The sequence below is a fragment of the Daphnia carinata genome, chromosome 8 (genome assembly GCF_022539665.2).
Source record: "Daphnia carinata strain CSIRO-1 chromosome 8, CSIRO_AGI_Dcar_HiC_V3, whole genome shotgun sequence".
Lineage (NCBI taxonomy): Eukaryota > Metazoa > Arthropoda > Branchiopoda > Diplostraca > Daphniidae > Daphnia > Daphnia carinata.
Window position 1 is genome coordinate 5,199,482 of NC_081338.1, and position 22,302 is coordinate 5,221,783.

A 22,302-nucleotide genomic window follows, 5' to 3' on the forward strand; every position below is an offset into this window, starting at 1 on the left:
ACTCCACCAAATTCACAAATTCAATTTATCAAGAGAGTGCGGATTTCGTTCAGCGTAATATTTAATGTGATGTGTCGCTATTCCGAAGAGTACAGGGTTTCGTTGGCTGGTTATAGTACCAGACCTTATAGAAGCCGCATACTTCATCAGCAAAACTTCATTTGTTTCAGTTGGCTCTTTCCAGTGATCTAACGAATGCAGCATCTGTGCATGGGCAAATAAATTTTCAAACCAAATAACAATTACGTGACGAACGACAATCCCATGAAAAGAACTTGGCTTTTCTTCTACCTGTTGATCGTTCAACGTGAGGATGCGTAGAGCGTTTGGATGTTCGCACCATAACTTCAAACGAAAACGGACGGGTTGATGCTGTTGAAGTGGCAACAGAAGAAATGCTGCAAAGAGCGGACTACCATATGAAACGGCTTCAAACTGGTCAATTAACCGTTCATATCTACAGAAAAATTTTTTTTTATTCAATTAAGTATTATTGTCTTATCTTTTCTAATGACTGAATACTGACAGGTCGATGAAATCGTCCACTCCGCTTACAGGTCTACTGAAATCCAAATGTTGTCGCGCCAATTTGCGTAAGATAGGCCACATGTAATCACTGATCGTTTTGTCTAAGAAAAGATCATTGCCGGCCAGGAAAGTGCAAGCTAGACGAGCATAATGCTCTGTCGGTTGGACGTGGAAGAACCACGTAGGCTGAAGAAACAAAAGGACGTAAACGGCTCGCAACGAAAACAGAGCCGTTTCGGCGATGTTTGTTTTCCCTTCGAGCGGCTTCTCAAGGTCTCGCTGGTACAGCAACACCAATGGTAAATAGATCCAGTCTGTTGGAAGCACTTGACGATGCTCAAGCGTCAACGCTGTCCTTAAATCATTCCTAGATTCTTCTGGCAGCAGTTGATCACTGTAAAAGTTTCCCAGCTGGCTTAATCCATTTAAAGTTGTCGATAACAAGGTCTCGTTCAGATGCAACTGTGACAAACTGGTTTCTAGATCAAATCCACGTAGAATAAAATCTTTTTGAAAGATCAGATGACGAATCCAATCTACAGCAACAACTTCTGCACCAGGACCAAGGCTCGTTATCGCTGTTAAGGCCACTTGATGTGCTAAACGTGACTGCTCGGGGGTGAAATTCTCCCACTCGGCGCAGATCATGAGGAACTCGTGAAGGAACTGCAACTCGTAACGCGTAAACCAATTTCCAGATAAACAAGATGGTGGACCAGTCAAATTCGCCAAGTAATCGAAACAGGAGCTGGGTATTGTCAAATCCACAACCTGTAATGTTAGTCAACTTATCAGCATGTGCACAGCATTAACAAAACTAGCTAGCTAACTAACCTGGACAGATGCACTTTTATCTTTCCAAATCCTCAATAGCCGAAAAATGGATGTGAATAAAGGGAAAGGACTAGAAGAGGCCATTATCGGGACCAATTCTCCACCCATCGCAGTGGCACAGACGGATGGAAGAGACTCCGGAAACCTAGAACAAGACTGCAATGTGGAAGAAAGATTGCTGTGGCGAATTAGCAATTTGGCGAGCTCTTGCATGGGTTCCGAATGAAGCAATGGAAGGATATGACTACGACAAAGTTTGTCCAGTAAAGAAGGAGCCTGTGGATCAATCCAATGCGTGTAAAACGTTGCTAACAAGTGAATCCCGGTAGCTAGTAGGCTTCCAGCTGAATCTGGGATGGGATCCGTATTTTTCCGTAACTGCCACGTCCACTTGGCCACACAAATTTCCACAGCTTCCCTTAAACCGCCAACCTGTTTAATATGCAAATATTTATGGTCTCCCCTGCAGCTTCCTGCGCAGGATCCTGAAGTGCAACATGCACTTAAGAAGGCTTCCATCAATAACAGCAGAGATGAACCCAAGTGGTGACTGAAGCGTGCATTGCTGCTGTTGCTGTACCCAGAATCCATCGAGATCGAAGACTGATAACACTGAAGCTGTGGAAACCAAACTGGATAAAATTCCAAGAATGATTCGATGCCGACTCCATGTCGGAGTAGGGTGCGCCATGTATGATAACTATCCAGCACTAGTAGAAGGGCTTCTTGTGTTGGTAAACTTAGTTTCACCGTATCTATCGCTACGTAAATCTTGATGGATTCTAGAAGAGAATATTTAACGACGAGCTTGGTGGCAAGCTCTGCGTTCCATGAGGCAATCACGCGAGCAAGTCGGAGGACTTGGCGTACAGGCAAGCCATATACGTTATTCACACGGTCTTGTTCTTGACTGGTACAAAGCGATGTCACATCTTTCGGAAGAAAACAATTGAAGACAACGTCCATTAAACGTGGGAAATCGACGATGGATTGTGCGACAGCGGAGGAATGGCGTGCCATTCTAGTAAGAATTTCGAGGCCAGCAATTACTGCTGGCGCCTCCGGGCGAATTTCTTCGAAAATGTAACGGATTCTGAGCAGAATATCCATTCGCAGGCAAACTTTAATCACATCTACACGACTCTGGACCAAAAGAAACGCGATTAAGGCAAAGGAGTACCAACTTGCAAAATAACAGTTACCATTTCATTGTCTTTCATTTCAGCCTCTTGTTCCTGGTCTGTGGAATCCATTTGGATGCGACTACACAAATTTGGTTGCTTTTCGCCCAAGTGCCAAATGTAACAACGTTCAAGACAGGTCTCATCAAACGGAGAGGAAAGAAAACGTGAAAATGCGACAAGGGCAGCAGCGACAACTGAAGGCGCACTGTCATCCAAACAAAACCGCAGGAGCATCAAGAACCCATTGTCCAATAATACAGGTATGAGTGGGGCTTCAAAACATGAATCAAAGATGCCTAGTCGAGTGTTTTCCAAGATGCTGGCAAGGGTGTTCAAAGCCAATACCCTTTGTTGCATTTTGCTGCTACGACCTACAAATCAATCAATGTAATTTCAATATTTCGATGTGCTTGTGGAACATACTTAGTAACATCAGTTCGTTAATGGAGTATCCTGCTCTCTCAGGTTCTTCACCATGATGATGGAGACCCGCTGTGACCGGTAAATCAACGTTGGCTGCCAAAAGGTGACCTTGGAAATCAAATCGTGCTTGAAAGCTTTCGCCAGGAATCTCTTTGAGAGGAGGTAATGACGACATCCACCTAACCTTTTCCTTTTCCACATGATTCATATGTAGCCACTTTGATTTTTTCATTTCACAAATCTCCCTGATTTCAGGCTCGTCTTCTGTTTCTTTTGAGATTTCTTTTACTGGGGGGTTTTCTACCATAACTTGGTTAGAACTAGAAGTAGATTTTTTTTTGTTCTTCAATAATGCAATGAGCTTTGGATCTAAGGTTTGTAGTAATTGCTGCTGTTCATGAAGGATGTCTTTATCCATCATTGATGATAGTTTCTGTACATTTTCGTGGTGAATTTTATTGGCTTCTGTTTCTCCAAGAACAGCTTTTGCAATTTCACTGCATTGATTTAGGCAAGGTGGCAAGGTAACAGAGGGCAATTCAGCAATTTCATCATCTTTAATCATCTTTGCTTTTCTAAGTTGTTGAGCAAATATACTTCCAGAACCTGAAGCTTTCATGGATTTAGTTCTTTGGAATACTTCAGGAAAAGGATTTTCTCTCTTTTGGTCATGCACTTTTATTTCTATGCTTTCACATTTCTCCACGACATCTTTCAACACTTGGACTTTGGAATGTTGATAATGAAATGGGTTTTCCTTGATTTTTTCGACCATCTCCCTTCTTGCAGCAAACAAAGATTTCTTTCCTGTAGTACTTTCATGACTTGTGTGAGGTGACTTTATCACTTCTGATGTAGCAGAATTTGTTATCCTTCCAGATCTGAATTCTTCTTGCATTTTCATCAATTCGTCTTCTTCACAAACCAACTTTGGCCTTGCAGCCATGTTTCGATTCCTCTTTTTCTTTCTTGTTTTTACGTGAGGCGTAGATTTTTATCTGAATCTCTTAAACTGGTAAAAGAAAAAACACACAATTTATTTATATAATAAGGTATTTAGGAAAACCACGTGTGTTTAACCAAAAAACTGTGTGCTCAAAGCATTCAAAACAACATTTTAAACTACTAGCAGACAAATAGGCAACTTGGAACTGCTATGTTGTTACGTACTTACGTTGCTAAATCGATAACTTAAAATTAAAATTATTTTGCAATTACAAAAGAAAACACGTAGAGAAAAAAAATGATTTTAAATTATTGATTCAAATATTTTACTACAAGAATTTTAATTTTCGTTATAAAAGTATTTAATTTTATTCGTGATACGGAAACTCCTCCCATTGTTATGCTGCTTCAGATTTCTCTAGAAATCACAAAACACGTCAACCAGTCGACCTCCTCGTGGGAAGCGCGCAGCGTGTAACTTACATCAGATTTAAACCAATAAGCGTCTTGTAAATTCGTGACAATGAGCGATAATCAGTGGGAACCTGTCATCATCAGGAAAAAGTTACCAAAGGGAGTCTCTGCAAAATCTGACAAAGTCGTGAATGCGGCGAGACGACAAGGACTTGAAGTAGAGACAGTCACTAAATGTAAACATTTGTTATTTCGGTTCTTCTAGTTTTGTGTTTATTTGGCACAACTTAATGGGTTCAATTTTATTTAGATGGGGCAGCTACAAATAAGCATACAGGGACCACTCTCAACACGGCAAAGCTTGACCAAGAGAGTGAAGAATTGAAGCATGCTTCACTTTCCATGGATGTAGCCAAGTTGATTCAGAAAGGGAGACAAGACAAAGGGTTTACCCAAAAGGATCTTGCAACTGTAAGCATTTTGCTTTTGTTGTGTTAAGTAGTGATACCATATTGACTTTGTTGTAAAATCTTCTAGAAAATCAATGAAAAGCCTCAAATCATCACAGATTATGAAGCAGGACGTGGAATCCCTAACCAACAAATTCTTGGAAAAATTGAGAGAGCCATTGGAATTAAACTGCGAGGAAAGGACAAGGGACAACCATTAGAACCTCCAGCTTCCAAGGCAGCTGCTCCTACCAAAACATCTAAAAAATAGATGTCATTTTCTGTACCAACAATTAAAAGATTTTTTTTGTTTTCTTTTTCCTTCTTTTTTTTTTTTTGGTTTGAAATATGATTTTTTTTTTAAAGAAGGGAGTGTTGCTGATGTGGATAATTTTGGTGAAAATAAATAGACCGACTATAGCAGGTTCTGATTCTGAGCTGCAGTCATACGTTTTATAGATCATAACATTGTGATTGGATCACATGTCTATGTCCCCATCATCCAAGGTTTAAAATAATACACATGAGGTATTTGCATAAAACAGAAATGGAAAGTGTTATTATGTATTGGATTTTCCGAAAGAACAAGACCAAAATCCGTACAAAATATTTCATATTAATCTTTACGCAACGGAAAGTGCATAACTTCAACTCCCGATTTGGTTATGATGTTGATAATAACACCATCACCAGTAGAAGTGTCACGTTCAGCAGCTGAAATGAACGAATCCTTGATTACCATGAGCGCTTTTTCCTTAGTGATATCAGGGAGTACTCCTCCTTTCATATTCTTCAACCCCACTTGATTGTCCAGGAGAGGTTGGAGCATTGCACCAGCTGCCCCACCAGCCCGGTATCTTTACACAAATCAAAATTTAGCATCTTGTCGTTAATTTATCATTAATGAATTTACCTGTTTTTCTCACAATGTCCAACTGGATCATACGAATATAAAGTTCCTTTTCCGTCTTGGTCAAGACCAGCAACTATGTTAGAAACATAGTAAGGGAAAAAACGCTTGTGGTACAGCATTGTAGAGACCAATTGAGCAACAGCTGGTGTAGACATGGGCTTCAAATGCTCGTGAAGATACATCTGAGGTATGATTAAACAATTACAACTTCTGGATTATAAATATTTCCTACTATCACCTTCATACGAGCCTCAAGGGTTCTAGTGAATGTCAGTACATCACACCAGCATCCAGATACTCCAAGAACGGTTTGTTCTGACAACTTGAACAGCTTTGGTTGTTCACGTGTGAGAATTGAGTAGCCTTGAATCAGACGTGTATCGGAGGCAATGATGGCAAAGTCATCTCCAGCTACAGCCACAATAGTTCTGAAGATGCAGTCAAATGTGTTAACTTTTTTAATTGGCTCTATATTTTATTTTAAAAAAGGTTTACCCTCCATTGTCTGTGTAAGGACTCCAGTGATGCTGCTTTGCTCCGGGGAGATTATCATTGAGAATTGCCTGGCCAAACATCACGCTATATTTTTCAACTAAACTTGTTTAATTTGACAGTCGCTAACCAATGACTTGCAACGTTCGAAGACTTCGAAACGCTCGGTACCATTCGGCTGCTCATATTTAAGAGGATGATGCCTAATCGTTAAGTCACTACCAGTATGCCCTTTTTGGTGAAAAGTAACTTTAAATTAAAACTTAATTAATTAAATTTAAATTTAACTTATTAAAAAAATTTCATTGAAAACAAAAGTTTTTTAACGGTTAAAAATTTAAATCATGCAACATTATCCGGCATAGGTTAACGGTCGTCTGCTTCTCTGATCTTGCTAAATTAAATTGCAATTTGTTGGTGTTAAATAAAAATGGTAAGATTTAAATACTACGAAACAACTGTAGGATAAGCATAAAAGCCTATTTTCGATTCTTAGCTCTTCTATTCATTTTTCAAATCATTGGTCGGGAAAGATGTTGTCGTCGAACTCAAAAACGATTTGAGGTGAGGAAGTTTTGAAATGGTTATATTCTTTCCCAAAAAATGTTTATTGTTTAATTTCTTTTTGGTTTTTTTTAAATATTTTCAGTATTTGTGGAACTTTGCATTCAGTGGATCAGTATCTTAATATAAAACTTACAGATATTAGCATAACGGATCCTGATAAATACCCTCATATGGTAACAAACACAAAAAAAAAAAAGATTTATTTTGTTGATGTTAATATGTGCCAATTTATAGCTCTCAGTTAAAAACTGTTTCATCCGTGGATCAGTGGTGCGCTATGTCCAACTACCACCTGAAGAAGTTGATCACCAGCTTTTGCAGGATGCAGCACGAAAGGAATCCCAGCACTCTAAACACTAACTTGCCAGCTTTTGTACTAAGTAATGCTGTAATACAACATGATCTTTTTTCAAATATTCATTGATAACTAACTCTACTTAGTTTTGTCTTTTAGCGTCATATAGAATCGAATTTCAACAAGACCTATTTTAGCTGCGGGGTTAGAAGCTTGGTGAGTTCTGATTTTAACTGGTCGTGTGGCCTAATGGATAAGGCACTGGACTTCTAATCCAGGGATTGCGGGTTCGAGTCCCGCCACGATCAGTAATTTTAAATGAACTTTGGATAAACATATCAAATCATAAGACAGCCCGGTAGTAAATTTGCCCAATCAAAATCAAATTGCACTAAATGTCGAAAGTGTTCCCTTAGGAGAAGAAGCATATTTTAAAAGATTTTATGCTAATGCGACATTGTTAAACAATCGAGCGGATTAATTGCAACGTGTAAATTGTTTGATCATCACGGTACCAGTGATTTATTTAGATTCAACATCGAAATATTGTCAAATGTAAAAAGCGATATACATAATGAAATTCGTCAAATGCTACCGTTTTCCTCGTCAGCTGAGCTGATCGTGATCAGTAAGGTAAATTATGATCAGCTGATTCAGGCGACAGGTCGGCATCTACGGCAAATCGGCAACAGGGCAAAACGGCATAATTTTTACCTATGCACCGAAAACCGCCTTTTCATCAGCTCGGCAACATCGGGCTTCGTTCGTTCCTTTCTCATCCTCTTCATCTGACGATCGCCATTACCGGAGGTTGGTTTCTAATTTTTCTCCCGGCTTTTGTACTATTGTAGTTTGTGTTTCATGCAATGAATGATATTTTCAGTTAGATTCACTGTTTGTTGAAGCAAATTTGATTTACACTGCTGTTTCCTTATTTATTATAGCAATGAATTCTCTGTGGGAAGCTGCCAAGAGGAGCCCTTTCCTTACCAGTGCTCACTGCGAACCCAAAATGACTACCGATAACCAGTTGGTAGCCAACAGGAATATTGCTGCCGCTGCTGCTGGTAAAGCGTTCATCGATTATGTATCATTATGCGCAATTCCTCCTGCCTTTAAACTGCTAGCAAATTTATCCGCCATTATTCTAGCTGTTGAAAGATTTTATCAAATATACTAATCGTCTTTATATCTTAATTTTCAGAGACCTACAGCTGTGAATATGGTAGCTCGAAATACTACGCATTGTGTGGTGTTGGAGGACTTTTGTCCTGTGGTATCACCCACACTTTGGTCACCCCTTTGGACATGGTGAAATGCCGTATCCAGACCAATCCAGCCAAGTACAAGTCTATTGTTACGGGTTTCAAGGTATTTTTATTCATTATTTTCAAGTTTTTTTTTTGTGTAGTTTAACATTATATTTTAGGTATCTGTTGCTGAAGAAGGCATGAGAGGGCTTGTCCGAGGCTGGGCACCTACAGCAATTGGGTATTCTGCCCAGGTAATTTATTCTTGCCACATTCTTAACAGCATTTTTTAAAGATAGATTTTTTAATAGGGTGTCTGCAAATTTGGATTCTATGAAGCTTTCAAAATTGTATATGCCAATGCTTTGGGAGAGGAGAATGCTTACGTTTACCGAACTGGTTTGTACCTTGCTGCATCTGCCTCAGCCGAATTTTTCGCTGATATTGCTCTCAGCCCGATGGAAGCCGTTAAAGTGCGTATCCAAACCATGCCCGGTTTCCCTGCAACCTTGAGAGCTGGAGCACCTCTTATTTATCAGTAAGGAGCTTTGAAAGAAGAGTGAACATTGGATTGCCTAATCAAATGTTCCTTGTCATGTAGGCAGGAGGGCTTGAATGGATTCTATAAGAGCCTTGTGCCACTATGGATGAGGCAGATCCCCTACACCATGATGAAATTTGCTTGCTTTGAAAAAACAGTCGAGCTGCTATACAAGTAATAATCTGCTTATTTGGATATTTCAAATCAAAACTAATGTGGATTTACTGTAGGCACGTTGTACCTAAGCCCCGCGAACAGTGCACTAAGGGCGAACAGCTTGTTGTGACGTTCGCTGCAGGTTACATTGCCGGTGTTTTCTGCGCTATCGTGTCTCACCCAGCCGACACTGTAGTGTCGAAGATGAACGCCTCAAAGGGATCCACTGCTGGCGAGACTTTGAAGAAACTCGGTTTGATGGGAGTCTGGCAAGGATTGACGCCCAGGATTATCATGATTGGTACACTTACCGCTGCCCAGTGGTTCATCTATGATGCCGTCAAGGTCTGGCTCGGTCTCCCCCGCCCACCTCCACCAGAGATGCCCGAGTCCTTAAAGAAGAAGTTGGCTGCAGCCCAACAATAGAAGAATTCTGTACCTAAAACAAATTTTATTTGACGACATAACATCCGTTCGTCCGTACAAGCCGTTATTAAATAGTTCTGCCACCAGTATGAGAATTGATTGCTCGTGATTACTTATCCGTTTTCGGATAAGGATCGTATTACCATCAATGGGCATTCGGCAATGTAGCTTTCCCATGTAAATCGTCGATAAACGAAAAATTAAAGCGACGGTTGGCTGCAGTGCAACGGTAATAAATATCTGTAGAATACGAAAAATTTTTTGTTAATTTCAAAAATTTTCAAGCTTGCAATAGAGTTAATGGGAATTCCTATTCGATTGCAATTTCTTTTAGATGAAAACTGACAGATTTAAGATGAAAGTTTTCCAATGTCCTTATTGACATTGCGAACTTTTGTCTCGGTTTTATCAAACTTCAAGTTCCGAGAGTCAGTTACTCGTGAATCCTGTAGTTCGGAAGCTCTTTTGCAGTAAATAACTCACCGTTAAATTCTCTGTCGAATACTTACATCAGATTGGAGCGGTATGTGGGTTTGTTGACATTACTTATATCCTGTGTTAATTCGTGTAGTGGTAAGGCAGAAAAGTTGTGCAAACATTACTTTTGCTTTCACCGCGCGATATTACCATCGCTAGGGCCAACAATATTTCGCATTTTACTAATTTGTTTTATTCCGTATTTTCCAGCTTTTTTTCTAAATTTTTGGTTCCCGTGCTAGCAAGATTCAGGCTTAAACTAAAGACCGTTTCAAAATGTACAGCGTAACTGAAATTCAATTCGAGCTTAATGTAATGAGTTCTAAAGATAAGCGAAGGATGTTCGTGCATCTATTCGAAGTTTTTGACCCCGCCATTTTGTGACGTCTAGTGAAAGGATCGTGTACTACTAACTTCTAATATTGAAAGGTCAGTTGGTTTCACGGTTTGGAGTACTGTGCTTGTGCTGAATTTTTGGCTGTTGTGCATATATTGCACTACCATTTTCATTTGTGTTCTTGATACTTAACTAGACATTTTCAAATATCCACTCTTATAGTGAGATTTTCACGAACTATTTTTGTTGTCAATTTTGCTTTCAAATGTAGCTTGCATCATACAAGTTGTAGATGATGCATGCTATAGTTACTATTATTAACACTAAAAATGTTTTGCAAGAAAGTCACGAAAACTAAAAACTAACTTAACATGAAGGTGATCGTCGATGTGTAGGATTGAAAAGTGCAAAATGAGTAACTGACGGTTGGTATGTTGTAATGATTAGTAGAAATTGCTTGATAAGTCATTTCTTATATTTTTCGTGAACTTAGAAGTAAATGTAGACTATTTGTTCATTTAATGGGAGCATGTTTGTGCAACACTGAAAGAAAACAATTACATTAGACAGCATTTGATGTAGTTTTGGAAGATCTTTTACAGTCAATACATTTTTATTTTCTATCAGGTCAGTATGATGTGCTGTTACGAACTGCAACTGGACTCCGCTGTTAACAAGGATGGTGATGTAAAAGGAATTCCACATGCCATGCCCACTAAGCAAACTGATATATTCAGGCAAATGGAATAGACAGAATCAAAACTGGATTATTTCTTACACCAAATTCATTTTCAAACTTATTACACAGATCACAGATCCTCACACCGAGCAATCTCCCTGATGGTGATTAATTTAGGTGTGATGCCATAGTATCCACAGTTTTAAAGGGGCTATGGTGCCTTTAATGAGAAGTATATAATAGTAAATTATGGGAAATGGTCAATAAACAATAAGACAAAATGTTAAAATATTTCAATTGGCAGAATGTTTGCAGATTGTCTGGATGTAAATCCAGTGTATGCTTAAAAACATGCTCGCAATATGTACAAGCGAAGCAGTTGAAACTGCGCAGCACGAATTTTTTTAAATTTAAATCTGCTTGTATTGAATCTGAAACCTTCTGTTGTTCTTTGTGGTTGTCACAATGTTAATCTACAAGAAAAAAAAATGTGGTTGTGTAAGTGAATCGTTGCTCAGTGGTAGAGCATCTGCATGGTACGCTGAAAGTGAATGGTTCAACTCCTGTACGAGTCAGATAAGATACTATTACATTTCAAATTCTTTATGTCTTCCATTTTCGGAAAGAATAGCTTGTGTTAATTGTTATTATCAAAAACATGATGTTGGCTCAATGGTAGAGCATCGGCATGGGAAGCTGAATGCTATGGGTTCGATCCCCACTCCTTAGCTCAAAGAATTAATAGTATAACGCTAGTCTATGTGACCACAGCACTTTCAAACAATGCACGCATTAATGGAATTGTAAAATAAATTGCAAACAAAGAAATTTGTAATAAAAGGAATTGCTTTATTGTCCCACCTCCGCCCACAATTCCTCCACTATTTTACATACATACACAATACATAGATAACCCATTGGCTGCCACGCCATATGCAACCCGTAGGTTGCGTTTCTACAGTCGCTACGCGCAAGTCGGAAGGATTGCGCCAAGTGGGACTTGCCCGAAGGCAAGTCCGGGCTAGCAGGGCAATAATTCCATTCCGGGAATGCACACCCCTGGAAATCTACTGCCGTGCCGAAAAAGAGAAGTCCCTATTGGTGCATTGCCTACTATGCGCCTAAAAGCACATGGCCGTGTGCCTTTAGGCGCATTGACGTCTGTTCCCCCCACGGCCGTGGGAAGAACAGCGCCCCGTCCCTACAACTACCAAAAAAAAATGGCAGAAAACGGCGTGGCAGCCAATGGGTTAACTAAACACAAACAAAACAAAACAATACCAAATACACGACGTTCCGCGATGACAGCCACTGACGCCGCCGGGGTTGTTATGGATTCCTGAACCTTCGAAGATGGTGTCTGTCTTAGGATGATGATCCTAATTGGGGAAATGATAAATTAGAACCTGATGTAATTTTCAATCATGAAATCCATTTTACTTACATGGTAGTTTTCCTGAAGGGGCCAAGGCTGCTTCCAATGGCAATTTTGAAGCAGGAACTATGATAAACACTGGAATATTTCTATAACAGAGATATTAATCACAAATAAGAATACAAGATAATAGATTAAATTAAGTACCATAATCAGCAAATAATATTGAATTCCAAGCATGGTGGAGATTCACGAAATGGTGGAGGTTCTGCAGGGTAATGAAGATTTCCAAATTCTATGATAAGAAAACATCATTTTGATGTGATGAAGAACAACAGACAATTTTCTAAAACCATGATGAGCAGTTGAAATGAAACCATAGTGATGGTTTGCTAAGTGGGTGGGCTGCGAAGACTCAATTCACAGGAAGCTGATGGACAGCATCCGATGCAGCAAATCAGATGAAGACTCTGCAGTTGCAAGAGATTAAAATTTCATACCAGTAACGGAAACTATAATTTTATAAGCAAGATACAAATACTAGTATCAGACAGTGGTGCTCAAGTTATACAGAATTATGGTCATTGCTGACCTTTCTTTAGTTTCAGTATGCTCTCCATTGTTTGTTTCTTAATCCATATCTCAGCAGATGAATCATACCCAACTTCCCGATTCACAAGTTAACACGGCTGATGACTGGGGAAGCCCTGTTAATAAAAAAAAAGGCCACCCATTTTACTTTTCTCCTCTTACGGCGGTTGAAATAAGGAATATTAGATACTAATACCGTCACTCCGAGTTAAACAATCACCGAATAATTAACAAAGTAAGAAACTTAACAAATATGGCAATATGGCAATCCGTTTTACACAAAAAAAAAAAAATCACACTTTTTTTCTTTTTTTCCGACACGTAGCCATCTACCGCTCAGACTCGTTATTACTGGCGTAGGCAATTTCAGTCCATTGGATGCCATTCGCAGTTAGTTCAGTAGTGTGGATGGAGAGAATAACGCGTGGCTGGAGGAACAATTGAAAAATGGATAAGATAATATAACAAAAGGATGGTAAGTATAAACATTATTATATTGGTTTTCAATTATTAATTATTGTTTATTAGATCAAATTATGAAGCTGCCGGCCCAATTATTGGAACAACACATATTAGATAACAGCAAAGCTAAGGATGGTAAGGCCTAATACGTAATGATTCTATTTATTTGCTTTTATTCATTTGTGTTTTGTAGCTCAAATTTTGAGTCTTCAAGCTCAGCTAGGGGAAAAGAACAAATTGGAATGGAACAGTTTCCAAACAGTGAAGGAGGTTTTTCAAAACTCATCTCTAACTGAATGTGAGGATGAGTTGGCATTAGGTGAACACAGCCAGGTACCTAAAGTTTTCAAATAAGAATTCAAAATAAGTATAGAATTTTAAAAAACAATTATTTATTGCTTAGTTATTCAGTCCACCACATGACAGTGTGTTAAATTTAAATTCTGTTAGTGCTGCACTAAAAGAATCGTTAGTAATAAGCTCATGCAGTGAAGGAACTGAACAATTGTGGGAACGTATTTGGGCCGAAAATGGGTGTGGTACAGAAACCCAGAAATGGCACAAGTTCAACATGAAACATGGATTAGGTACTTTTCATTTTTTTCTCTATCGAAACAGTATTTTTAATGCTATTATTTTGCATTCACAGATTTTAACGGGGGATCAAATCAAGTCTGGAAGTGTTACAGGATGGAAGAGTGAGCCTACAGATGAAAAAACACTGAGAGTGCATTACCGTAAGGTGTGAGGTAAATTAATAGAGTAATGCAAATTGCCTAATGAGAAGTACCATCTTGTGTTAATGAATCCAGTACAACAGCAATCCTTTATAGTTCTGTCACAGCTAGAAGCCTCAAATAATTCTGCTTCTCTGTCTAAAGAACAACTTGTCCTTTATGTTCAGAGTGTTGGGGAAACTGGGTATTTAAATGGCCCTAAAGATGTTTTAATTTTGCTGCTATTGCAGAGATGAACATCATACATGGACTCTTTAGGTATGAAAGGATTTTTCTTCAAATAATTTTGAATTTATGACGAAGAATTTCTCCTCCTTTTTGCCAACCAGGTCTTATCTACCAAAAAAATTTTATCCAATAGGAAAGGATTTTCATGTACTGGGAAAACAACTATCAACAATGCAACATTCTACAGGTGCTAGTTTATCATTCAAGAGCCTTATACAATGAAGTTAATCTGCAATTTGTATGTCCTTTCCCAAGCTTCCACCAGAAGTTGAATCTATGAGTCATGTAAGTTCCATGATCAACAATTGATGTGTTTAACGGTGTTGTTTTTCTTTTCTCAATATAGGTTAATAGTAACATTGGATCTGAAAAGATTCTTGGTTGGGGCAAGACACTGAATAAATTGTATTGATTGGATGGATGACATGACATTGCTATACTTAATTCGGATTCCCCAGACGGTATTTGATATTTAAAAAATTGAAGTGCATATCTGGGCTCCCTTCTTTTCTGAAGCCCCGTTTCCCCTTGACTCATAATAAGCCCGTAGGGGGTCATGCCCCTACTGTACGGTATATATAAAAACAACATATACCGAGGTTTGGAGGGCTCTGGCCGGAAAGGGGACGTGGGGTGCCGCGTCGTCCGATGATGTGTTCACGGAGGGTGATGTGGCTGCCCACAAATCCGAACTAAAGGTTAATCGCTCCTGTAAAAATGTTCCAAATCTTCAGCTCTTCTTCCGGCTTCTCTTAGCCAATCACCGGGTAATCTCCCCGGTGGGTCAACAAGGCAGTGTCTCCCCCTGCCTGGGTTGACGGCAACTTTTGAAAGGGCTATTGTGCCTTTTTAAAGTTGCAAAAATAATTGTAATGTGCAGAGAATTGTCAATAAAATTTTTTTTATAAAATATTTTTTGCAAAATTCGTTTCTTTCATTGTCTGTGTTAGCTTTGTTCACACATTACATTAATCAATTTTTTTTTTTGGCTTTGCTTTATTTGTTTTTGTCACATTTGATGGTAAGGTGACGGGTATTGGTTTATCGTTTATCTGTAAGCATTCTATTATTATCCAGGGATCGAACCCTGGATGTTCGGCATACCTCGCCGATGCTCTACGTAAGTAATTTTGTATTTTGTTTTACTCGTATGGGAACCGATCCCCAGACATTCAGCGTGCAACGCCGATGCTCTATCATTGAGCCACGAGATATATTTAAATTTTTTATTATCGCATATCATATGTTATCGTCTAGGATGTTTATGCAGTCTTTCACAACTATATGTTTATCTTTCTATTGCTTCCATAAGGTTCTTAGCTCCGTGGTAGAGCTTTTATCTGCGATACCTGTTACCCTGGGTTCAAACCTCAGTAGATGTGTAAAAATGAAGTAGAATATTGTACAAGAGTATATTGCAGAATTGCATTTCAGTTTTATTCTAAGTGTAAATGCAAGTCCACAAGTGACTAGAAAAAAAAGCCAACTTAAAATCATATGATTCGTGGCTCATTGGTAGAGCATCGGCGAGGTATGCCGAACATCCAGGGTTCGATCCCTGGATAATAATAGAATGCTTACAGATAAACGATAAACCAATACCCGTCACCTTACCATCAAATGTGACAAAAACAAATAAAGCAAAGCCAAAAAAAAAAATTGATTAATGTAATGTGTGAACAAAGCTAACACAGACAATGAAAGAAACGAATTTTGCAAAAAATATTTTATAAAAAAAATTTTATTGACAATTCTCTGCACATTACAATTATGTTTGCAACTTTAAAAAGGCACAATAGCCCTTTCAAAAGTTGCCGTCAACCCAGGCAGGGGGAGACACTGCCTTGTTGACCCACCGGGGAGATTACCCGGTGATTGGCTAAGAGAAGCCGGAAGAAGAGCTGAAGATTTGGAACATTTTTACAGGAGCGATTAACCTTTAGTTCGGATTTGTGGGCAGCCACATCACCCTCCGTGAACACATCATCGGACGACGCGGCACCCCACGTCCCCTTTCCGGCCAGAGCCCTCCAAACCTCGGTATATGTTGTTTTTATATATACCGTACAGTAGGGGCATGACCCCCTACGGGCTTATTATGAGTCAAGGGGAAACGGGGCTTCAGAAAAGAAGGGAGCCCAGATATGCACTTCAATTTTTTAAATATCAAATACCGTCTGGGGAATCCGAATTAAGTATAGCAATGTCATGTCATCCATCCAATCAATACAATTTATTCAGTGTCTTGCCCCAACCAAGAATCTTTTCAGATCCAATGTTACTATTAACCTATATTGAGAAAAGAAAAACAACACCGTTAAACACATCAATTGTTGATCATGGAACTTACATGACTCATAGATTCAACTTCTGGTGGAAGCTTGGGAAAGGACATACAAATTGCAGATTAACTTCATTGTATAAGGCTCTTGAATGATAAACTAGCACCTGTAGAATGTTGCATTGTTGATAGTTGTTTTCCCAGTACATGAAAATCCTTTCCTATTGGATAAAATTTTTTTTGGTAGATAAGACCTGGTTGGCAAAAAGGAGGAGAAATTCTTCGTCATAAATTCAAAATTATTTGAAGAAAAATCCTTTCATACCTAAAGAGTCCATGTATGATGTTCATCTCTGCAATAGCAGCAAAATTAAAACATCTTTAGGGCCATTTAAATACCCAGTTTCCCCAACACTCTGAACATAAAGGACAAGTTGTTCTTTAGACAGAGAAGCAGAATTATTTGAGGCTTCTAGCTGTGACAGAACTATAAAGGATTGCTGTTGTACTGGATTCATTAACACAAGATGGTACTTCTCATTAGGCAATTTGCATTACTCTATTAATTTACCTCACACCTTACGGTAATGCACTCTCAGTGTTTTTTCATCTGTAGGCTCACTCTTCCATCCTGTAACACTTCCAGACTTGATTTGATCCCCCGTTAAAATCTGTGAATGCAAAATAATAGCATTAAAAATACTGTTTCGATAGACAAAAAACCGAAAAGTACCTAATCCATGTTTCATGTTGAACTTGTGCCATTTCTGGGTTTCTGTACCACACCCATTTTCGGCCCAAATACGTTCCCACAATTGTTCAGTTCCTTCACTGCATGAGCTTATTACTAACGATTCTTTTAGTGCAGCACTAACAGAATTTAAATTTAACACACTGTCATGTGGTGGACTGAATAACTAAGCAATAAATAATTGTTTTTTAAAATTCTATACTTATTTTGAATTCTTATTTGAAAACTTTAGGTACCTGGCTGTGTTCACCTAATGCCAACTCATCCTCACATTCAGTTAGAGATGAGTTTTGAAAAACCTCCTTCACTGTTTGGAAACTGTTCCATTCCAATTTGTTCTTTTCCCCTAGCTGAGCTTGAAGACTCAAAATTTGAGCTACAAAACACAAATGAATAAAAGCAAATAAATAGAATCATTACGTATTAGGCCTTACCATCCTTAGCTTTGCTGTTATCTAATATGTGTTGTTCCAATAATTGGGCCGGCAGCTTCATAATTTGATCTAATAAACAATAATTAATAATTGAAAATCAATATAATAATGTTTATACTTACCATTTTTTTGTTTTATTATCTTATCCATTTTTCAATTGTTCCTCCAGCCACGCGTTGTTCTCCAGCCACGCTACTCAATTAACTGCTAATGGGATACAATTAACTCAAATTGCTTACATGCCTGTAATAACGAAACCGACTGATAGATGGCTACGGGTAGAAAAAAGAGAAAAAAGTGCGATTTTTTTTTTTTTTTTCCGCCATTTTTTTTTTTTTTTTTATGTAAAACGGATTGCCATACATATTGCCATAAACAAACACACACTTCACTTGCTTATACCATTACTTCCATTTTCTTAAATTTCGCCATCTAGGGGTCGAGTTTCCACTCATTTTCCACGGTGAAAATAAGCACCCGACGAAATAAGCCCGACTCGAGTCGGGCTTAAACTTTTTTCCTGCAAAAACTGACACTCATCGGAATTGATTGAATATCACAGGATATATTCAAAATGGAATTCCTATTCCGGGAAAATTGCTATTTTCTAAATTAAGTTAATCGTTTTTGAAATACACCGAGTATTTAACACAATGCTAGCGCGTCAGTACCCTACAACGCTAGCGCTGTGCAGCAGAAATATTCGGTGAGCGTATGTTGAGAATTATTGACTAGAAATCTGACCGGTAGACGGCGATAGCAGTAAAACACGAAAAAGGCCGATATTTTCTTGGGGGGGGGGGGGGGGTTAGCGGGTTGCCATAGTTGAGATTTAAATTTAACTAGAGTCACGAACATTGATATTCTTTTACTCGTGGCACTCGAAATTTTTTCTGCAAAATTTTCTGCAAATAAGTATGCAAATTCAATAAGCTACAGAATAAAGTGGTTTGTTACCTTTTTCTTAATAACCGAATTTTCACTTTTAAAATGGTTGCTGTTCATCAAAACGGATGTTTCATTGCGTACAACGACACTAGTTTTCCTTGATCTATTTAATTGACTTGCAGGCAGAAGTCTGGCATGGTTGTTTTCACTGAGGCTGAGAAAGTTGTTTCGGCAACAAGGCTCCGACAGTTTCACTTCAAGATGCAAGAAAAACATTTTCCCTACCGTAACATTACAGATATTTCTTGATGAAATGTTAATAGGATACCAGTCGACTGATATGACCACCAAAACCAAAACTTTCAACGAAACATTTTCAACTTTAAGTTATTAGTTAAAAGACCGTTAACTAACAAGTAAATGCAATTTCGATCTTTGCCAAAAGAAAACAACAAAGTAGTATCAAATTACGATTAGCTTGATTTCATAAATAGCTTCTCTGTTGTCATAGGAAAGTATTTTGTTTTATTTTCCATTTTCTACTGGTCATTCACAACCAATCTATACTAATATATGAAAATCCAGCATCATCAGCGCACAAAAGCATGCATCACGAAACTGATACATGTTGCTCAATTTTCAAATAATTAAAAATATATACTTTTTGGAAATAAATATTTTAGCGAAGGCGCTGTGATTGGACTACAGTTCGGCTTTAAATCCAATACATGCGCGGAAATCTGGTGTCTAGTACTTGTCTGCTGTTGTGTAGACTGGAACAGTTTTCTTGCCTTTTTTGCCAGCACGGGTGTAACCAGCCTGTTTAGAGTATTTGATTTGTTAACTAATGCAATTTTAGGAATACTTGACGTATGCCTTACGTATTTAACGGTCTCGTACTGCGGAGGCGGATACACTACGACCTTCTTCGTGTAAGTAGGGGCCGAGTAGGATGGGGCCGAGTAAGATGGAGCCCTGTAAGACGGAGCCGAGTACGAAGGGGACGAATAAGACGGGACAGAATAAGATGTCGAGTACGGCTTGTCATAATCATCGTCAGCGTTGACAAGAGCGACAGTCACAACAAATGCGAGAGCAATCAAGAACTAGAAAATTCAGACATTATATAAGATAAATAAAGTGCTTTAAGAAAACTTTGTTTTACATTTACCTTCATGTTGACTGTTGGTAGAGGAGTGAAGCAGTTCAAAAAGTGATGGAATTTAACGTTTTTCGCTGCCTTTATATACGGGCGAATGAATGAAAACAATGATAATGAATGGGGATTAGTATTGAAGCAGAAACATTTTTTTTTTTTTTTACCTGACGTCGTGCCAAATTGCTTATTCGCCAGTAGTATTCAGGTTTCTATTAGAAAACTGATCAATTGAGACAAGTTTTCGTTCGTTCTCATTGATTTGCAAGTATGAAACCACCTGTCCTTCGGATGAATGGGTTGTCTACGATCTCACGACACATCATCGTTTTGTTGCTAGGGCCACCTGCCTTCCACCCTATAGAAAACAAAAGTACCATTACGCCAACTCAAGGTCGAATCTTGGATACAGTCCAATTCCCAGCGACGCCAATAATTTCTAGAGAAATTGAACTGGTTAATCAACCACGTAATTTCACTCGTAACAGCAGCCAACAAGGACAGTAGAAAGCGTCTACGCAAATCAGGCCAGGTGGTAACATACAGTCCCCAATTCATAGCTGCCAATCGAGCATTGCTAGCAATTAATAAATAACGCAATGCAACTAATGAGACATTGTTAACTGCAGAACACAATAGCAAAGTTCATTAAGGCTCAAGCATTGTGATTATAATGATTAAATAGAAACATACTTGGCTCATAATAGTTCCTCATCCTTGCCATCTTGTGTTGCTTGCTGCTATAGTATTGCTTCGACAGGGAACCTGTGCTCCATACTGCAACAATGACGTCTCCGTCCATGGCGGACTACATCACACCATCCCCTACTTCGCCTAAAAAATGTTCTAAATTATTAAAAAATGAAACAAAGATATTTCAATATCGAACATACAGGAAATATACAAACTAATTTGATTTCTTTCTTAAAATTCATATGCTTTTGTTCTTAACAAGATATTTTTTGAAGAAGCTCTTTTTCCGCAGTCCAGAGCTCTAACCTACGGTCGCAGATTATACATAGCCTAACAGTGAACGGTGTTTTTTTTTAGCAATCATTCAAAAAATCATCTGCAAAATGGCTGACAATTCACATTTCTCCAATTCCCTCGAGCAATCTGGGAATTGGTCACACTAGTTCACAAATCAACGTATACTAAGTAGAAGGTGGTAAACCTATCAGAGATGCTAATGTAAGTATAATAAAGTAGAAAAAAAAAAGAAGACCATAAAGATCGGTCCATATTGTCGCTTAAAAATCCAAGAAGTTTTTGCACAATGCTTCCGAAGACAGTTGCGAATATTACCATGTTATATATATACATACATATGGTAATATACACAATTGCGAAAAAAAAAAAAAAAAAAAAAAAAAATAAAATAAATAAAATCATAAATTGAGGACTTACATTGAAATGATTTTCCCTCAATTTCAATTCGGATGTTTTCCCGTCTCGTAGGTTATTGTGGAGCTCGTACCATTGCCTATATTTTGCAAGATAGCTTTCACACAGAACACGTGAGCTTTTTTTGTTTGTTACCTTTAAGTATTTTTTTCTGTAAATCTCTAACGAAGACTGCAATAATTTTTTTTCCCTTTCATGTTTTGCTTGTTTCTGCTACACGGCATAGGATTGTATGATTTGTATGCACAATGAACGTTATTGACGTGGCTGAACTGCAAATTGAACTGAAATCTGCTTCACACTGCAGGTAATGGAAAAAGCCAAAACAAGAGTTGAATGTTAACTTTTTGATTTTTTTAACATATGAATGAACTTAAAGAAATTTGAATGGAACAAGGCAGTAAACACTGGACTACCTACCAATAGAATCTTCACAGGAACAACAATCATTTGTCTGTCTTGTGGAATGAAATTGCCCATGTGATAGAATTCAATGACGAACAATCTACACAATGTTTTCATGGTGTTGATGACTCTTGTTTGGGTTGCTGTAATAGTTCCCAGATCAGCTACAAATTCATACATCCTAGAATGTGAATAAGAACTAGGGCTGGTCAGCTCTACAGAGCTTAAGTCATCCTTCAACAAGGCATTTCCAATAGAAAAAGCATGGTGGGCAAGCTTGTCTTTCCATTTCCTGGTTTGTTTGTTTGAGACTGTTTGCTAGCAAGTGTTTAACATGTCCCGGTTCCACATGGTTGCTCATATTTTGTTCAGACATCTGCTGCAATTCAGATTCATCATGATCCTGCTCATCATTAACAAAGGATTCTGCCAAGTTGCTTTTGGACAAAAGGTTGCCTTCCTAAAACAAATGAATCTGTTATCTCAAGACTCGAAGTATAATACAACTTATTTAACAATTGAACACACAAACCAATCTGATTTAATTTTAAGGGAAAACGTGATACTGAGTGCTGAATCCTCGAGTTTCTACAGACCTGGTAACAAACATTACTTATGCTACTACATAAATGAATCACTTAAAGCATGTGACTCCTATAGCTACCTATACCCAGACTGCC

At 38.3% G+C, this 22,302-nt stretch overlaps 8 protein-coding genes, 1 long non-coding RNA gene and 1 other non-coding gene across 14 annotated transcripts; 5 read left to right on the forward strand and 5 right to left on the reverse strand.

The window, feature by feature from the left end:
* Nucleotides 1–12: 12 nt before the first annotated feature.
* Nucleotides 13–21,144, reverse strand: LOC130704031 (RNA polymerase II-associated protein 1-like). 2 transcript variants are annotated; one of them, XM_057525506.1, is made up of 7 exons: nucleotides 21,141–21,144; nucleotides 2,970–3,485; nucleotides 2,565–2,917; nucleotides 1,363–2,505; nucleotides 527–1,299; nucleotides 292–457; nucleotides 13–204 (listed from the first exon to the last, which is right to left on the reverse strand). In XM_057525506.1, the coding sequence occupies exons 2-7, from the start codon at nucleotides 3,388–3,390 to the stop codon at nucleotides 13–15; spliced, it is 3,048 nt and encodes a 1,015-aa protein (XP_057381489.1). In that variant the 5' UTR covers nucleotides 3,391–3,485; nucleotides 21,141–21,144. The 2 variants fall into 2 exon arrangements, with proteins under 2 accessions (XP_057381489.1, XP_057381488.1); XM_057525505.2 differs by lacking the exon at nucleotides 21,141–21,144 and having other exon boundaries at nucleotides 2,970–4,030.
* Nucleotides 4,322–5,208, forward strand: LOC130704048 (endothelial differentiation-related factor 1-like). The gene is made up of 3 exons (XM_057525527.2): nucleotides 4,322–4,564; nucleotides 4,639–4,799; nucleotides 4,866–5,208. The coding sequence occupies exons 1-3, from the start codon at nucleotides 4,438–4,440 to the stop codon at nucleotides 5,046–5,048; spliced, it is 471 nt and encodes a 156-aa protein (XP_057381510.1). The 5' UTR covers nucleotides 4,322–4,437; the 3' UTR covers nucleotides 5,049–5,208.
* LOC130704047 (proteasome subunit beta type-1-like) lies at nucleotides 5,326–6,358 on the reverse strand. Its single transcript, XM_057525526.1, has 4 exons — nucleotides 6,186–6,358; nucleotides 5,929–6,118; nucleotides 5,691–5,872; nucleotides 5,326–5,634 (listed from the first exon to the last, which is right to left on the reverse strand). Exons 1-4 carry the CDS (start codon nucleotides 6,263–6,265, stop codon nucleotides 5,394–5,396), a joined length of 693 nt encoding a protein of 230 aa, XP_057381509.1. The 5' UTR covers nucleotides 6,266–6,358; the 3' UTR covers nucleotides 5,326–5,393.
* On the forward strand, nucleotides 6,532–7,165 carry LOC130704044 (U6 snRNA-associated Sm-like protein LSm2). Its single transcript, XM_057525522.2, has 4 exons — nucleotides 6,532–6,615; nucleotides 6,679–6,746; nucleotides 6,832–6,922; nucleotides 6,984–7,165. Exons 1-4 carry the CDS (start codon nucleotides 6,613–6,615, stop codon nucleotides 7,107–7,109), a joined length of 288 nt encoding a protein of 95 aa, XP_057381505.1. The 5' UTR covers nucleotides 6,532–6,612; the 3' UTR covers nucleotides 7,110–7,165.
* Trnar-ucu (transfer RNA arginine (anticodon UCU)) lies at nucleotides 7,280–7,352 on the forward strand. The gene has a single exon. It is a non-coding gene; the product is annotated as a tRNA-Arg (tRNA).
* LOC130704038 (phosphate carrier protein, mitochondrial-like) lies at nucleotides 7,742–9,506 on the forward strand. Its single transcript, XM_057525514.2, has 7 exons — nucleotides 7,742–7,854; nucleotides 7,989–8,111; nucleotides 8,249–8,415; nucleotides 8,474–8,548; nucleotides 8,606–8,832; nucleotides 8,896–9,009; nucleotides 9,066–9,506. Exons 1-7 carry the CDS (start codon nucleotides 7,761–7,763, stop codon nucleotides 9,415–9,417), a joined length of 1,152 nt encoding a protein of 383 aa, XP_057381497.1. The 5' UTR covers nucleotides 7,742–7,760; the 3' UTR covers nucleotides 9,418–9,506.
* Nucleotides 12,354–13,018, reverse strand: LOC132088230 (uncharacterized). The gene is made up of 4 exons (XR_009421619.1): nucleotides 12,878–13,018; nucleotides 12,639–12,755; nucleotides 12,493–12,580; nucleotides 12,354–12,434 (listed from the first exon to the last, which is right to left on the reverse strand). It is a non-coding gene; the product is annotated as an uncharacterized LOC132088230 (long non-coding RNA).
* LOC130704041 (uncharacterized) lies at nucleotides 13,287–14,324 on the forward strand. 2 transcript variants are annotated; one of them, XM_059496527.1, is made up of 6 exons: nucleotides 13,287–13,351; nucleotides 13,405–13,473; nucleotides 13,532–13,671; nucleotides 13,742–13,925; nucleotides 13,988–14,087; nucleotides 14,151–14,324. In XM_059496527.1, exons 2-5 carry the CDS (start codon nucleotides 13,413–13,415, stop codon nucleotides 14,038–14,040), a joined length of 438 nt encoding a protein of 145 aa, XP_059352510.1. In that variant the 5' UTR covers nucleotides 13,287–13,351; nucleotides 13,405–13,412; the 3' UTR covers nucleotides 14,041–14,087; nucleotides 14,151–14,324. The 2 variants fall into 2 exon arrangements, with proteins under 2 accessions (XP_059352510.1, XP_057381503.1); XM_057525520.2 differs by having other exon boundaries at nucleotides 13,988–14,324.
* LOC130704040 (uncharacterized) lies at nucleotides 16,065–17,978 on the reverse strand. 3 transcript variants are annotated; one of them, XM_057525519.1, is made up of 7 exons: nucleotides 17,892–17,978; nucleotides 17,770–17,838; nucleotides 17,572–17,711; nucleotides 17,318–17,501; nucleotides 17,168–17,255; nucleotides 16,910–17,092; nucleotides 16,065–16,838 (listed from the first exon to the last, which is right to left on the reverse strand). In XM_057525519.1, the coding sequence occupies exons 1-5, from the start codon at nucleotides 17,917–17,919 to the stop codon at nucleotides 17,203–17,205; spliced, it is 474 nt and encodes a 157-aa protein (XP_057381502.1). In that variant the 5' UTR covers nucleotides 17,920–17,978; the 3' UTR covers nucleotides 16,065–16,838; nucleotides 16,910–17,092; nucleotides 17,168–17,202. The 3 variants fall into 3 exon arrangements, with proteins under 3 accessions (XP_057381502.1, XP_057381500.1, XP_057381499.1); XM_057525517.1 differs by having other exon boundaries at nucleotides 17,156–17,255; XM_057525516.1 differs by having other exon boundaries at nucleotides 16,910–17,255.
* LOC130704043 (uncharacterized) lies at nucleotides 19,149–20,146 on the reverse strand. Its single transcript, XM_057525521.2, has 4 exons — nucleotides 19,981–20,146; nucleotides 19,829–19,897; nucleotides 19,539–19,763; nucleotides 19,149–19,476 (listed from the first exon to the last, which is right to left on the reverse strand). The coding sequence occupies exons 2-4, from the start codon at nucleotides 19,832–19,834 to the stop codon at nucleotides 19,405–19,407; spliced, it is 303 nt and encodes a 100-aa protein (XP_057381504.1). The 5' UTR covers nucleotides 19,835–19,897; nucleotides 19,981–20,146; the 3' UTR covers nucleotides 19,149–19,404.
* Nucleotides 21,145–22,302: the final 1,158 nt, after the last annotated feature.